This window comes from Myripristis murdjan, chromosome 11 (assembly GCF_902150065.1).
Source record: "Myripristis murdjan chromosome 11, fMyrMur1.1, whole genome shotgun sequence".
Lineage (NCBI taxonomy): Eukaryota > Metazoa > Chordata > Actinopteri > Holocentriformes > Holocentridae > Myripristis > Myripristis murdjan.
The window spans coordinates 14,667,199-14,684,698 of NC_043990.1; the positions used below are offsets into that span (position 1 = coordinate 14,667,199).

A 17,500-nucleotide genomic window follows, 5' to 3' on the forward strand; every position below is an offset into this window, starting at 1 on the left:
TTGGCTCTATATTCAAAACCCGGGTGCGCAAGTCTCCACAATCCCCCAAAATGACTAAATGCAAGGGGTGCCAGCACACAAATACAAGAAAACTCCTGTCAGCTTGTAAAAATGTTAAAGTGCATCATTTTGCACTGATGTTGATCATTTTGATGATGGGATTTCGGGCTACTCTAACTGGGCACATCTTGCTTTATTGTTGAAATACAGAATAAATGGTGTATCTTTGCATTTTGACATCCCGTACTGAGTTTTTTCCCCTCCATTTGCAAGTTTAAGCTCCCCGTGCATCTAACTAAAATGCACATTTACAAAAATGTGAGCAGCCAAGCAAAATGTATTATTTTCTGACAATTGTCCTTGAACTATGAATTTCAGTTAACTACTGATTTGTGACCAATACTTTAGACATCATTGCATAACAGGCTCTCGCTCTCTCTCTATTGTTCTGTCCAATTTCTGATACCACAGACCAGTTTTTAACGCACAATTATACACACTACGCAGACATTGAGGCTCTGTCAACAATAGCGTGTGTGTATGTGCACATGGTTGTATTCATCTGTGAAACTGTGTGTGTGGGTGGCTGACAGTTTTGTCTGTTTGCTTGTGTGTGTGTGTGTTTGGGCTCAGGCTGTGAGTGTATACAGTAACTCTAGTTGAGTCACAGCAGCTGTGTACTTACCTTGGCTAACACTGGCTTATTACCTCTGCGACAGACACAGAAGCATGAGAGATAGACAGTCTCTATGTGTGTATGTATGTATGTGTGTGTCTGCATTTACAGTGAACAGTTGGTTAGTGAACTGGTGTGACCTCTGTGCAGCACTGCAACAGTTTGAAGCACCTATATCTGTGGTTTTCAAACCTTTTCATGCCCCAAATCCTCATTTGAAATTATGTTGCTTTTAGGGACCCTGATTTGAAAAGACATGGTTTATGTGAAGCATTAAAATGTTTATTTAAGTGGTGTAACTAAAACATAATGTTCAAATGACCATTCATACATTGTTTTTGCACCATAATTTGTAGTGAATTAAACTATTGTAAAATGAAACCACTCCAACAAGCTTAGAGCTAATTTATACAGACAATGTTTAGCAGTCATTTTCTCCCTATTTTACAGCTAATGATACTTTTGGGAGCCGCTCTTATTTCACACAGGCTTCTCTTCGTTAGTTTGTGTAAACCAGTCATACAGCATGTAGAGTTCCAGAGGAGGTGTGCTGCAGCAGATCTTTTCAGTAAAAAACACAACGTGGACTAAAAATGAAAAGCATGAAAAGTTTTGAATCCTTGATGTTGGCTGCTAATGTGTGCACTCCCCTCTCCGCTCCTCTCCTCTCTGTGTGTATCAGTGTATTGCTGTTAAGGACAGCTTGGGGAGCAGGTGTTTTGGGGCCCCTGCCAGCTGACAGACAAGTGTGTGTATGTGTGTGTGTGTGTGTCAGACCCATGCCCCTCTCTGACATATGGGCAGTGGAGGCTCTTAGGCACGCTGGTGAGCAATTAACACCCTTCTAGCGCTACTGCAGGGTGTTACTTGCATATAAAAATCATATATCAAACTTTTTTTTCTGCTCTTTCCAACAAAGTGTTACAATTGACGAACTTGCTTGGCATAAATTTAAGAAAATAAAGTTATATTTGAAGCCAGACACAGCAACAAGAGTGTCTTTGAAATGTGTTTTAAGAAGAAGGCCACCTATGGTTTTAGTTAGAACTTCAGGATGACCAGAAGAGCTTCGGCTGCAGAGCTCAAGCTGCTTGGCTCTGAAATTATACTTAACTGCAGAGAGAGGGAGAAAGAGAGAGAGAGTGAGAGAGTGTGTGTGTGAGAGAGAAGAGTGTCAGACAGAAAGAGCTCTCTGTGTGTAGTCTATCATCTATAGGACAGATGGTGTCTGTACCCTTCAGGTCTATCTAGATGTCATTATAGACACTTTGACACTGACTCTGTCACCCTCTGAATCAGTTTACCATCACAAATTTTAGACACTTAGCAGGATGTGGAAAAGCAATTTATTTATTTTTTTTCACTCACTCAGACGTTTAAAAGAAGTGAGATGAGAAGCAGTTTAGAAATGTGAATGTCCATAAATGTTAGTTAAAATATTGGCATTTAAAGACATATGAGAGGAAACCTTTTTAGCAAAATTAACCTGCTACAGTTCTTACCAACAGACAACCAACAGTTACCTCATGTTGCTTGAATATGCTTTGGGACGGCAGGCTGACCTGCATGTGATGTTGCAAGACAAGTGCAAAGAGTTTCCTTTTCAGAATCAGTCTTTCTTGATTTTACTTTTGAAGCTGCAACTAACAATTATTCTCATTGTGGATTGAGCTGTCGTTAAGTTTTTGATGTAGTGATTAATTATTTTATATATTAGGCTAATTATCAAAACTAATGACAAATGCTGCGCACATGTTGCCATAGTGCAAAGTGATGACTTCAGACAACCCGAAGGTTTTATTTTATAATGATATGAAACATAGAAACCCAAGCAAATCTTGACATATATGAAGCTAAAAGTAGCAAATATTTGAGATTTTTACTTGATTGAACTTGACAAAAAGCTGAATTCATTATCAAAATGATCATTGATCAATTTACTGTTGATCAGTTGGCCCATGTTTAAGCACTAATTATCTCATCATGTTATCCCTCTTACCTCCTATTGTCTATATTATATAAGAGCTGCACTGCTGTTGTTAATGTGCCTTGAGCCTTGCTAAGGACAGATTCACACGAGGGACAAACTGTTTGATGGTGAAAAATTCACAAATTGTGACGTCACTGATGTGTACAATTTTGTTGCTATTAGAGATTGTCAGAGGGAATAATGATGTAATGTTCCTCCTCATCTTACCACACACTCTCACACACACACACACACACACACACACACACATACACACGCACTGTAAGCGTAGTGTCCTGGTTTCATATTACAAAGGGTCTGTCAATAATGAGTCACCTTGATGGCATTTCCTCTTTGTGTGTGCGGTTTCTTGTTAGGATTGCATCATCTTTGTTGACAACCACTGCTTCCATCTTCCTCTGTGTGTGTGTGTGTGTGTGTGTGTATGTGTGTGTGTGTCACATCTGTGCATACAGTATTTGTGTGCATCACAGTGTCTAAGACACTTAGCCTCTTGACCTCTTCCGACATAGGGTCCTATTAGTGGGAAGCAGTATATCAGATTTAACTGTGACTCTGAGCCTAACAGGGTGTAGAGTTTCCAAAAAGCTAGTCTTAGGCTTCCTGTGGGAGTTTGGAGGCTGTACTGTATTTTATGCTCGTAAACTCTCTGGAGGGCACAGAGGTTAGAGATGTACCTACAATAAGTGCAGTAGTAACCTGGAACCTGGGTGCTTAGCTCATTAGCAACAGTAGGACTGTCACTGTCCAAATTACAGTCATATTAGAATTTTGGATTTATCATTTATCATCTCCACATGCGTTATGTACTGTACATAGTGATTCCTAACAAAAGAAAAGCAGGTGCCGTTTTCATGCAACAGGATTACACTCAGTCTGAGTGTTGTTGTTTTTTAATAAGTCACCTCAGGGCTGCTCATTTATTACATGCTGAGAGACACCTGAGAGGCATCCAGTCACCTGCCTGCAGAACACATGTGCATGTGCTCTGACCTGACAAGGTTTGAATCTTAACGGACTGCCTGTCTCCTTTATTGTTTCCCCACTGTCTACGACCCCCTTTAAAAAGTCTTAAGTGGCAACACAGTGAATTTATACTGTTATTGGTATATTGTGAAATGAAACAAATATGTCAACTTTGCAACCTTTAAGTGTCCCTCCAAAAGTCATTTTCTAGCTTATTCACTCACCAAAAGCAAAGAGTAGCCTAACAAATCAATTGCAGTCATACTTATGTTTTTCTCTGCCTTTTTTCTACACTGAAGTTAGTTGTTTTCACTGATTATGCCTCAGGGTATCTTAATTTGTCTCTAATTGGATGTTGTTGCTAGAATTTTATCACAGGGGGTGCTGTGGGACTAGGTCTGCTTAACATAAAGGCTTTCTAGCTAAGTGCTGAACATTGACACAAGTCTACTGGGGTCTGTCTGTAAAAGAAGAGCAAAACCTGTAAAGCAATTGCATGGAAGTGAATGAGTGGAAAAAACTGTATGCAAGATAAATATTTTTTTTATGTTTCTTTTTTTTATGTTTCTTATAGTTTAGTATAGTTTAGTCTTATAGTTAACAAGTCATCTAACTTCTGTCTCTTTTTTCTGTTTGTCTTTTAGATATTTCCAGGATTGCCTACTACACAGGTGAGTGTCTGACTTTGTCATACACCTGTCACTCCATAGAGGCTCACTCAGCTGCTAGTAATTTGTGTTTCATTTGTGTGAGTAATATAGCGTGTGTGAGACAGTGAAATGGGACAGAATAGAGACGGGAACTGTGGGACAGTTGTGTGTGTGTTTCTGTGTGTTTTTGTGTCTGTCTCATTAGTACAGACAGGCTTGAGGGAGAGACTGAACATCGCTCTAGTTGGGATGTGTGACTCATTGTTTCTTCAAAGGATGTACAGATGCACCCACAGATAACTGACACACAAGATCTATTGCTTGTAAGACATTTTAAAATCCAGGTTAACCTCCAAAAATTGCTCTCAGTCCAGAGACATGAACAAAACAGTGTATTTTTTGTGTTGGTGAAATGAATACAGATGGGCAGCCTGTTCCTGTGTATCATGACCTTATAACCTGAAAGCAGGTCTTCCAGTCATCCAGGTGAATTTTGTCAACAGAATTCTGCCTTCTGTAAGTCTCTGCCTTTGTAATTGACCTATTGGTCCCAAAACAAAATGCTACCTCAGGGCTACGTGATGACAGGTGTCAGACTTTTGGAGTGTGTGTGTGTGTGTGTGTGTGTGTGTGTTTTTCACATCAGCCTATGCATACAAAGAGCTCTCATTGGCCCAGAGCTTATTTCAGGCTGTTTTATCGGATGAGCGAGGCCAGAGAGCATGTGCGTCATGATGTATATGTGGGAAGTAATTAAAACTTTTCCCAGCCTCTGGCATTCATTGTGATGACATCACACTGTCCTCACTGTCAGTCAGCCCACAGGAGGAAATCTGACACTTGGGATTTATTCCCTCTAAGATTTTCTAAAGTCCTAGTTTAACTCTCTCTTTGTCTTACTCACTGTCAATCAACCTGATGCCCACGGGAGAAATGGACTTAAGGAATGTAAAGTAGATGTCAGTAGCAAATTAGATGTAGGCAGTAGCAGTAAATGTAGGCAGTGTGGATTAAAGGTGCAGTGTAACTATTTCTTAACAATGCACAGTGCTGAGATAGAAGCAAAGCTCCAAATCGACACTCACAGACTATGCATGCACCAAATATCGAGTAAATATGGCGATACAACACTTAAATCACATATTTGATGAACCTAAAGGGGGAAAATGTCAAGAACCTGAGGAACAAACAAGAAAAAAGAACAATGGCACAATATTGAATGTGCCTTCACCAAAAAATGGCTAAACATATTATGAAACCAGTAACACAGTGAACCCCAGGAGTGCAGAGCTCAATACCACCAGGCGCTAAATGACAACAAACGATGAAGCAAAAAGAAAAAAATATCATTACGTACCAAGGAAGTTAACTAATTGAGAGCACAAATGAGCAAAACTTCTTGAAATCTGTGGAAATTTTATTCAGCAGACTGAACATAAATCACTTTTAAGATCTGTACAACAGTATTGATCATAGAATTATCAGCCCACAACCAAAATGTATAGTTCAGAGACGAGAGAGAGATACAGAGACTCTCGGCTCAGTGCCAGAAGAGCTCTTCCCATTCATAGCTACATCCGTCCCACTGACAAAAGGCTTTTAATACACACACATACACTCACACACACACACACACACACACACACACACACACACACACACACACACACATCCCACTAAGTAAACCCCCTACTCCCACCAAATTTTCATAACAATGGCCAGTTCCTGAGATGGACCACGTAATATAGGAAACTCACTCAGATAGGCCGACTGAATCACCCACACACACATACACACACACACACACACACACACACAGCACAGACATGCAAATTGATACACAACGTGTTATCTTACATGCCAGACAAGCTCACTGAACAGTGTGTGTGTGTGTGTGTGTGTGTGTGTGTGTGTGTGTGTGTGTGTGTGTGTGCGTGCATGCGCGTGCGTGCATGTGTGTGTGTGTGTGTAAGTTTTGTTCAGCTGAATCATAAACTTCCATGTTTCCAACAGAGGCTGGCATCTGGTTAGCAATAACACACACACACACACACACACACACACACACACACACACACAGATAGGTGTAACTTGCTTGCAGGATATTGTTGGCAAGTTGCTGTGGAAACCAGCCCTGGAGGCAGCACCTCGAGCGCTCTCAGAGATCTCAATCAAAATGTTACGACCCCAAGCAGGCGGAGCGACTGAGGGAGTGCAGGCTGACTGAGATCTGATGGCTGCTGTGGGTTTGATGGTGGAGTGGCTGGCATGAAGCGTACAGCAGCTAGTTTACATGCAGGGCACAGCAGGGACTGTGCTGGCACAGAGGGAGCGCAACAATCTTCTCCTCTTTCCTCCTCTCTTCTCTTCCCTTCCCCTCTCTACTCTTCTGTTCTCTTCTGTTCTCTTTTCTTTTCTCCTCTCCCCTCTTCTCATCTGTGTATTGCTGTTGCGTTGCTATAATGTAAATATAAGGCCTGCTCTGAGGTCAGGGTGATAAACAACAGTAGGAGGAGTTTGCAACAACCACAGAGGATAGGATTAGCATGTTAATGAATTCAAACTCCTCCTCCTCCTTCTCCTCTAGCCTTGTCCCTCGTCTCCTCTCTGATTCCCTGCTCAGCTCCCGGTTTCGCTATGCTGTCCTCCCTTCCTCTTATTCATCCTGAAACAATTGTTGCCTCTCTCTTGTGTCTCTGCATTGCTCTCTCTCTCTCTCTCCCTCTCTCTCTCTCCCTCTCTGCTGTCTCTGATTGTCTGGCTTCTCTTTCCCTGTTTTCCTGTTTCCAAGTGAAGTAGCAAAGTTTTTGTGTGCCATTCTCTGTCGTTTTCTGCCTCCCTCTCTCTCTCTGTATCCACACTGGACTAGTGTGAAACTTGGATTCGATTGCGGTGGGCTATTTGAGGAAGGAGCACTCATCTTTCCATTGTATGGAGTCTGCTGAGCTGCCATGGCGAAATAACCTGAATCCACTTTGACAGATCCACGGCAACTGTGAAACTATGGAGTTCAGGCGCAGGGCAGAAATTGCCTGAAAAGCAGTCACAGTGTGTTTTCATCAACAGTGAGGAGGAAAAAGAGAGACGGAGAAGAGTTTTGTGAAGTAACTCTGCATCTCTGGGGATCTCTCTTATGTTCTGCAGCAGTGGATTACAGCAACAGCAATCATTCAGAGATGATTTAACAAAACAGGAACTTTTTGAAGAATGGGAATTTTTAAAAAATTTAAACAGCCTGTGTCTGCTTTCAGTGGTTATTTAGTTGATTTTATTTAGATGAAATCGACAAATCTTCTCCCACTGCTGTCAAAGTGTTTTCTGCAGCGTCTTCAGACTCTGTCGACAACTTGACTCAGTATCCAAGCAACGGAGCAAAAAAGTCACAATCGGATCGCTGCTGGGATTTCTAACGCTCCCCCTCTGGAGCTGACCGTTGGCTTGCTGAGCTGCTGGCATAAGTTGGAAACAAAGATTTTTGCCCTGGAGACGCTGCCTGTGTGTGTGTGTGTGTGTGTGTGTGTGTGTGTGTGTGTGAATGAGAATCTGTGTCTGTGTTTGTGTGTGTGTGTGTGTGTTTTTGTGGGCGTGTCAATATGTTGGTGTGAAAGTGTGTGTGCATGTGATGTTTCTACACGAGAGCTGTGTGTGCGTTGTGTGTGATGCGTGGCTGTGAGGCCTCTGGCTGCCTACCTGTCCTCGACCTGGACAGACATAGGGACAGGCAGACATGTGTTTCCATGGTGACCAGTGGCTGTAGCCCCTTCCACATGTGCTGGGACAGAGGTACGGGTCAAACCCTATTAACGTCACACACACAGCGTTCATCTCACCCGTGATGTGATATCTGACTCCATGGGAACCTAATTGGTTTAGGGCCAAACCAGCCGTCACGTATGTGTGTGAGTGTGTGAGTGTGTGTGTGTGTGTGTCAGATTTCTCTCTCCCTCTCAGGTGTAATTACCTGCCTGAACAGATCAATTTTCCTTTAATGGAGGAGAAAGAGGAAGAAGAGGGGGGAGAGAGGTAGCAAAAGAGAGAGTGAAAGAGATCCCAGTATCTTTTTTTACACAGCGACACATGATTACAAACTAACACACACACACACACACACACACACACACACACACACAAATACACACACATGCGCGTACACATTAGCCATACCCAGATGAAATTGCCATGAAATTCCAGGAAGTGACAGGACTTCTTTTACAGGAAGAATGGCTGACAGAGGTGCATTGTCTTCCCTCTTTTTCACACAAACACACACACACACACGTGCGCACGCACACACACACAAACACACACACACACACGCACGTGCGCGCACGCGTTTACGTACAAAGTGGAACCCCGCGACCCCTCTTTCTCTGGTATCTCTTTGTTTAGTATATTTGTCTGCACCGAAGAACATCAAATCATTTGCTTTGGGGAAATTTGTCCTTAAATGATGTTTTAAGGCATTTCTGCTTCATTAGCTAGTAGAAAAAGAGGATGTCTACCAACCTATGATTTGCTTCACCTTCTCCTCCATCACAGAATATGACAGACACCTAGCAGCAGTGACAGCAGGGAAAACCATGGCGACGGCCTACCTGGACACAAACCAGGTAGCCAAGTCCCGGCTGAGCACGGGGGGGTCGGACCGCGCCGCCGCCGGCTCTGTGGACCGAGTTCTGAAAGTCTTCCATCACTTTGAGTCCCACTCCGAACACAGCAGCTGGTCCTCCAATATCAGATATGGAGACGCAACGGATGTCCGGGTATGGACACACACACCCGCACACACACAGACACACACCGGCAACCTTAGCCTATATGTTTAAATACTAAAACACTTGAAGCACATAATCATATTAATGTATTTGTTGACACAGAGAGACTTATCATACAGTTCATCTCATTTGAAATTCTTTCTTTCTACTGTAAAGTGACCATGCTACTTTAAAGTAGAATGAAGGAAGGAAGTAGGAAGAAGGTCCTCAATTAGCCTATTGTGGAAAATGGGCGCAAGCGAATGAGACCCACCCGCTGTCCTCTTACTAGTCTCTCGAGTTGTCCATCCAAATTTGAACAGGACAGTGCAACTTGTTTCGTACGGGTCCCAATAATTTGTACAAGTCTTGTCAATCATGTGATTGAATACTGCCCTAGAGAGCTCCATATTTCACCCGACTGCTTGTGAACTGGAAACCTAAAAATTCTCTCCATCTGTTAAAATTTGAAGTCAGAGGGAATAGGGAAGCCTTGTCTAACTAACTTGAGGCTAACTTGAAGACTTCAGGCCCATGTTGCCATTGTAACAGAGTGTTGTTATTCTAATGTAGCCTGTATGTTTAAATACTTGAAACACATTAGGTTTCTGGGCACTTATTATTTATACAGTTCTTTTTTAAAATAAAGGAGGACGATAAAAGGGATTTTGCTGCAGTACTCAATCAGGTGTCGATGCTTTTGGTATCAACTACCAAAATTCTGATACTGTAACATCCTGAAACACATGCAGATGTACTCAGAGGTAGTGATAGTTCAAAAGACTGGCTCGGATAATTTGGGTGGGCAAAATAACTGGAAAATGCTGAGGTGCCCCTTGAGCAAGACACCACACACCTCGCTGCTCCATGGTCAGCTGTAAAAGACTGCTACTGTGTGACACAACCTTGCTGGGAAAAAAAAGCAAACATGCTCATTCAGCCTTCTCTGAATAAATAAAAAATTACAAACAAGGGCTGTGTGCCTTGCTCCACTAAAAGTAATCCAGTGGAAAAATCAGACACAAGCTTGCATGTAGTTATTTTTCGATTTTGCAGTGATGTTTGAGACCTTTTCTCCAGGCTCTTTCTACGTTAATGTATCGTAAGCTCAGGTATAGCAGCAGTGTTAAGGTGCCTCTATGTGATGGTTGTCTTCAGCCCATAGTCCTCTCTGTCTGCTTTGATATAGGACACTCAGCACAACAAGACTATTTAACTAGCAGATGCACGGACCCTTAGGGCATCGTCTGAGTGTGTTTGTTTATGTGTGTGTGTGTGTGTGTGTGTGTGTGTGTGTGTGTGTGTGTGTGTGTGTGTGTGTGTGTGTGTGTTGTCTTACAGACTAAGTTTACACTGATAGCATACATTCAGACCCTCTCCCATGATACAGACTTAGCTCTGTCCAAATTTTTGAGGCCCTTCAGGAGTCATCCTCCTCTCCTCTCCTCTCCTCTCCTCTCCTCTCCTCTCCTCTCCTCAAATCCCTCTCTCCTTCAGTTTCTGGGTCAGACCCCCTAGGGTTCCACATGGCAACACACATGGCTCTGTGAGCATTAATGTGTGGTTGTGTGTGATGTCTGTCAACTTGTTTTGGCGGGAGTGTCACATTAGAACGCTTGAACTCACCTACACACACACACACACACACACACACATGCACGCACAAACACAGACTCATGCCCTGGTTGACCCCATGCAAAGTGCCAGACACACACATTACCACACAGAGGTAAGGCAGACTGACTGAACTGGAGACTTAGTAAATGCTTTTGTTCACTGGGCATGTTTTGTTTCATTTAACACACACACACACACATAATTAAGTAGTGTTTTTCCTCCCTTCCTTTAGAAGTCTGAAGTGCAATGTTTTGAATATTCATTTAACTATGTAGATCACAAAAAAATTCTTAGTTAAAATGTGGCCTACCATTAGCCATTTGAGTGTAAGGACATGGGGCGTCAGGGTGATAAATATTTAGATTAAAAAAATAGATTAAAAATATCTATAAATTTTTGTTTCCAGGGAATCATCCAGAAGATTGTGGACATCCACAAAGTGCGCTGGACTTCCTGTTTTGGCCTACGTCTCAGTAACTGCCAATCAAAAGACCAAATCCACTGGCTCCACCCAGATATGGGCGTGTCCCACATCAGAGAGAAGTACGAGCAGTCACGCCCACAGGAGGAGTGGAGGTGAGAGATGAAGAGTGTGTGTGCAAACTAACTTTTACTGACTGTTACAGACTGCTGCAGTGCTGAGGGATTATTCATGATATCTGTGGCGGTAACAATGCCCAATTTTTTTGTCTGCCAAGAAATTCACAAAGAGACTTATGCTCTTTTATTGCCTGGAGATAAGATTACATAACCTGTAGATGAGATGAAACTAGGATTCCTTTGGGGAACACTTTGATTCTCCTGGGGAAACTGGGTCATTGCTGCAGAAAAGAAATATACAACAGATGTAATCTGTCGAAAATTAGACTGAACAGTTTCTTTGTCGTGGTACAGAGCTCCTGCCTCACTATATTGGCAGTTTACAAATTTATTTTAACAAATATTTGCAGGTGATTCATGCTTATGTACATACATACACCCATACATACAGTTGTTCACATTGTTAGATTAACAGTTAAAGGGTTACATTTATTTTTGGCAGAGTTGTACATCCCTATGTCCTCAGAATGGCTGCAGTTGCATCAGACACTTCTGACTGGACTTTTAATGGATTATATTTCCAACATTTTCATCATTTGCACATGGGCCGTCTTTGTATGGCCAATTACTAGGCGTCACCTTAGCTTTAAGGCTGACTAGACACGTCAAAATGTCATCCTGATTTCATAAGATTTCATAAACTGATAAAAAACAAAGAACACTGGCCTGCCAGTTTTTTGTTTGTTTGTTTGTTTGTTTACAAATGAAAGTAATTATCATTTTAAATAACTAAATGTCATTTTTCATGTTCATGCCAAAGTTTTCATTAATTTAAACACTACCATTTTTGAACTAGTATAACAAGCAGCCAATTAGGAGCCTGTTTTATTCCGAGCTGTTGTTGTGCTTTGAAGAAAGTGTGTATGGTGGCCAACAGGGACAAAGTTTGAGAATGACCAAAGATCAAAGACATATAGAGCAGAGGGAGCCCAGTGTTATCGTTTCAGAAAGTTACAGGCCAGTGTGGCAGGTGACCGTTGTTGATATATCAAAGACAATCAAAGACAAACTTTACCAGCACCAGGTGCTTTCCAATCCACAATGCTAGAGAAAAACAGGAAAAGAGAAAACCTTCGCTATTGTTTTGAGGTTACTCATTTGGCCTTGTAAATTTTGCCACAATCTATTAGTGTGTGTTTTCCCAAATGACTAGCTCTAGCAGTCTGGTCTATTGTATACCGCGTAACAGAAGTGATTTAGTGCTAATGCCATCATGAAGAACGATGTGGCCCGTCTGGCGATGGGGGGCTTGTGCATAGCTCACTGTGGCTGTGATTTTGTTGTACTGTGGTGGCCTGGTAGTTTGAATGTTAATGCTCCACTATATATTGGCTTTATGGTGTTGCCCTCAGTGCTAATGCTATTGTACGCTGCTGACCTTTTGGACTGTGGACATAGAGGGAGAACCAGATGCCTGCTTTGTCTGACTAAGTCAACACTTCGCTGTCTCTCACTCTCTCTTTCTCTCTCTCTCTCTCTCTCATTTCTGCTGCTCTCTGTATCTCTTTCTCTACTCTTCATTCTATCTCCTGCCATTCCTCACATCCTTCTTTGCATCTTGCCTCTAAAGGAGTGGGAAGAGATAGAGACACGAACTGTCTTTTCTTGGTTTCATTTATCAGTTTTGTGTGTGTATATATATATGTGTATCTATATTTGTATCTGTATCTGTATATATGTATGTATATAGTTTTAAACACAAAGGTCCCCAGCACTAGTCCTCCTTCCTTCTCTTGAAGTCTCCTCTTTTCTTTTCACCTCTTTCACCTTTCATTTTTTTTCCTGATGGCATAGACAGAGTGCTATCTAATGATGCTGATTGTGCTTTTCTCCTACTAATTAATTATGCATATCTTTTAATGAAAATGCAGAATTGATTGGCTGTACATTTCTTTCTCACTGTAGTTTAAACTGGTAGCTTAGGCTGTCATGTTGTGTTAAATCATTGGCATGGACATGTGTGACACTGCTGCCAGTGATATCATTTGCTAAAACTTGGAGTAATACTTTAAACGGACAGGTTTTTAATACATAATGATGAATATAATTTTGTCCCAACTTTAATTTTTATGTTGGTGCACAGGTGTATAACATGTCTGCTTTCTGCTCTCCTCTCCTCTGTAGATACGAGTTAAGGATCCGGTATCTTCCAAAGGGCTTTGTGCAGCAGTTTACTGAGGACAAACCTACACTCAACTACTTTTATCAGCAGGTACACACACACACACACACACACACACACATACACACACACACACACACATACACATACACATACACATACACACAGACAATCAGAGGTATCCAAACACATCTTTCATGTTCCGCCAGCAGTCAGCGCCTCGACATATGGCACTGCTGAAAGACTGTGTTTGCCTGTACATAATCTAGGTCACCAAGACCATGTGTGTGTGATTGTGTGTGTGTGTGTGTGAGAAATTGCTCGCCATTTGTTGTTTACAGCAACATAAAAGAGAAACTGATTTTTAAATGTTTATGTGTGTCTCCCAGGTGAAGACTGACTACATGACCGAGATAGGAGATCAGGTGGAGCAGGACATTGCTCTCAAACTGGGCTGTCTGGAAATCAGGTAGGACATGGACAATGACTCAGGATCAGAGTCAAGAAAAAAACACCTCTTTTCTTGTGCCAAAAACTTTGTTCATATCAGACGTAAAAACAAGTGTAAAGTCTGTTTTCCATGCTCTAAATCTTTTGTACTCTAAACTGTATTTTTCCTCATCCGAGGCTTGTTACACTGATCAGCTACACTGATTAAAGCTTGTTAACACTGTCAGTGTTCCTCATTGAAGCCACCTCCTTGCACCAGTATAATTACCTATGCCTATTTTTGTTGATGTATTTTAGTATCCGCAGTGAATAAAACTCAAAACTCAACTCACAAGTGACACGTTTACAATAATGTGGGCTTAAGTCCAGTGAGTGGAACTGACCTTGTCCTCTGTGTCCCACTGGGTTTGATTTCAGGAGGTTCTTCAGAGAGATGAGAGGGAACGCCCTGGACAAGAAATCCAACTATGAACTACTGGAGTGAGTATTTATTTGTGAGCAAAGCCCTGCATTGCACATTGTGTTATTGTAGTGTGGCTCCTGGTTTCCAGTCCTGCTCTCAATCCCTCTGGCACAGCGGTCCGTCTTTTTCTCTGACTGCCTTTGTGTTTTGCAACCAAACAGAAATGCCAGAGAGACAACAGCAACAAAAAATAACAAACAAACAATGTACTTTGTCAGTGGTAGTGGATTCCCATGCAAGTCTGGAAAGTCTGGAAAAAATAAAAAAATGAATTGGCAAAAGATCTGGGTCTTGAAAAGTTTGGAAACAGTCAGGAAAATAGGAAGACTGTTGTTTAGTCCTAATAAACATGAGGCTAAACAACTGTGATTTCACATATTTTGGCATTTATTGATGGGAAGTTACAGCTAAGTTTCCCTACTACAGCCACCATTAATAATTTTGACTGTCAACTAAATCTCTGAATTTGGTCAAATAAGTGAGGTCTGCATCTGGGTTATTCAGATAAATGATGCCGTTACCCTGGTGACACATCAGCTTGCTGTATGTTTTCAACCAGTTCTCAGCTCTGTAACATTGTCACATACTGTGCAGCTTAGAGCGCTATACCCATTCACTTATGTTCATGTGAACGGGACTGCCTGGCAATTTTGCTTCATATGTTGATCCACCATCAGCTCCCTGGTAGATGGATGTCAATGGAGAACATTAACGAGCCGTGGCTCTAATGAGATTTGGATCTAACGAGGTCTGATGCTAATGAGCTGCCCAACTCCAATGAAGTCTTTCTCTCTGCACATCTCCCCTAACAAGCTCTCCAATTACTGAGAAGAATGCCCTCTGTCCTTCAGTTTCCGCTTTCCACGGCTATCTCTTTGTCTCTCTCCTCTCTATCTTTCTGTCTCTTCCTCTCTTCTCTACATTCTCTCATCCTCATTTTCGTGCGCTCTCCTCGCACCCCCTGTGTTTCTCTCTATTTCGCTCCCCCACCCCTCTTCTCTCGGTTGATTGGAAAAAGATGATGTGTCATGCATATTTTAAACCAAAGAGAGAGGGAGAGAACAAGCTCAGAGTGCTACTGGAGTCCTAAACTTTCAAAGTTCCCTGTCCTCTGCACATCTCTCTAAGTCCCCTGAGGACAAAGTGAGATGGATTTAGCTTTGACACGGACAGACAAAAAGGTCATGTGACTGTCATGCAGCATGATTTATAGAGTGCATCCTCGCTAGACATGATGATGGACAGACCTATTCCCTAGTGTTTGTGCTACGTTTTAGCCTACATGCACAAAAGTTTGGACTGCCACAGGATAATAATTTTAAATTTATTTTGTACCTTTGTTGTGTTATTGACAATTTACCTGACACCATCTGAATTTCCTTGTTATGGGAAATCCCACCATCTGCTGCATGACCAAGGTTAAAACATGCCAAGAGTAATTTGCGACTCCTATTTGACCTAAGGATGAAGGATGACGTAAGATGGAAAGCCAGGGAAGCTTCTCTCCCCCCCCCTCTCTCTCTCTCTGTACCCTTTCTTTCCCTCTCTTTTCACTGTCCTCCTCCCCTTCTACTTGTCTTTTCTCCAGGGGAGGTTGAGTCATTAGCTAGCTTCCTGTTTTAGCTCTGTTCATCTTTCTTTGTCTCTGTGGTCTGTCTTTTTCTACTCCTCCCTGCCCCTATATCTCTCTGTTCTTTCTCCCTGTTTTTCGTTAGCCCCCTCTCTTAGGAAAAGATGAGTAGAGTGCTGTAGTCAGGTCTTAGTCATTGTTGCTCTGTTTCTGTTTTCTGTTGCTTGTCTCAGTGACGGCATGTCTCGCTGTATCTGTATCTCTGTAGCGCCTTTTCTTTCTTGTTAATTTATCAGCAGAGGGAAAAAAAATACATTCCCAGATCAGATAAAGACAGAAATGTTCAACAATTAACATTCCTCTATGTCATTATAGAGCTGTAAACATTCTGCTGCTTCCTCTCTCTCTATTGCTGCCTCCCTTTAGTTGTTTCACTTTCCCTGCGGTTCTCTCTCTTCGCAGGAAAGACGTGGGCTTGAGGCGTTTTTTCCCGAAGAACCTGTTGGATTCAGTCAAGGTGAGAACAATCAGTTTTAGACCCATGTGGAGATCAGAGGAGAGAGGTAGTGTACACAGTGGGGTACATGGTGCAGGATGTGGCGCTGGTCCTCCCACAAGGGAAAACAAACCCAGCATTCCCTTTGAAATTTTCATGGAAATAAATTGTTTTAACTGTCAAATGAGGAATCAGCAGGTAAAAAACGACTTCCTGAACAAAAATATACTCAGTAGCCACTTTATTATGTGCACCTGCTTGTTAATACCTAATCAGCTACTTGCATTGCACCTGCATGTAACACCTGCATAAAGAAGCAGGTGTTACATGTGTATCTAATAAAGTGGCCACTGAATGTTAATACTGCACTCAAGGTCATATTGTTACAACCATAGATCCAACACTCAGAATTTGCTACTTTCACATGATTTCTCCCACTTAACCACACAACTTCATCAACACGAAGGATTTTGTAAAGACTGATCAACACAAGCATGCATCACCAGTAATAATATTGGTTATAGATCCCTGGACAGTCAATATAAGGTTCTTTACATTTGTATACACATTTATTAGGGACATTCATACATCAGGCTAGTGTTAGCTTTAGTGTTTGATGGGAGCCTGTACAACTATGTTGTTTCTGAACGCTCTCAAGTTGTGAAGACAAGTTGTCAAGTTGAAGGTGGTATAAGGGAAGGAGGGTCACTCTTTCTTTGCTCAATGGCGACTCTTGAGTTTCCCTTGAGTAAACAACTTTAACCCACAGCTGCGGCATTGGAGCTGCTCAGTTCCCAGCAGTACAGCAGCTCCTCTGTGTAAATGTATGCAGAGGCGAGACCCAGACTGGATCGTCCCCCAACACCAGAGTGAGTTAGGGGCTGAAGGGGCATTCAGGCTCGATGATCAGTCACATTATTCTGTGAACAGCTCAGGCGATTCCAGACCAGTTGGAGCCCAACAAAATTTCCTCATGTGTGTTTGATTTTGTCTGGCCAAGCCTGGCTGTTCTCATGCAGTGTGAATCGGTTCAAAACTCGCCAAGACTGAAATGCGAGAGTGAACCTGGCAACAGCCAATATTGGTCTTCGCTCAGGGGTGAGGACTAAGAAAATGAACTGGAATATGGAAGTCAATAACTCATAC

At 42.1% G+C, this 17,500-nt stretch overlaps 1 protein-coding gene across 8 annotated transcripts in view; it reads left to right on the forward strand.

Moving 5' to 3' along the window:
• The window catches only part of LOC115367422 (focal adhesion kinase 1-like), a 71,155-nt gene that overhangs the window by 16,337 nt on the left and 37,318 nt on the right, over window positions 1-17,500 (forward strand). For 6 of the 8 annotated variants that reach the window (XM_030063154.1, XM_030063147.1, XM_030063149.1 and 3 more), the window contains exons 1-7: window positions 7,892-8,065; window positions 8,822-9,045; window positions 11,060-11,229; window positions 13,378-13,465; window positions 13,765-13,844; window positions 14,243-14,305; window positions 16,321-16,375. In XM_030063154.1, the coding sequence (XP_029919014.1) occupies window positions 7,942-8,065; window positions 8,822-9,045; window positions 11,060-11,229; window positions 13,378-13,465; window positions 13,765-13,844; window positions 14,243-14,305; window positions 16,321-16,375 (804 nt within the window). In that variant the 5' untranslated portion in view covers window positions 7,892-7,941. Of the gene's footprint in view, window positions 1-4,276; window positions 4,304-7,891; window positions 8,066-8,821; window positions 9,046-11,059; window positions 11,230-13,377; window positions 13,466-13,764; window positions 13,845-14,242; window positions 14,306-16,320; window positions 16,376-17,500 lie in introns of those variants that run through there. The other 2 variants (XM_030063153.1, XM_030063151.1) reach the window with 1 other exon arrangement.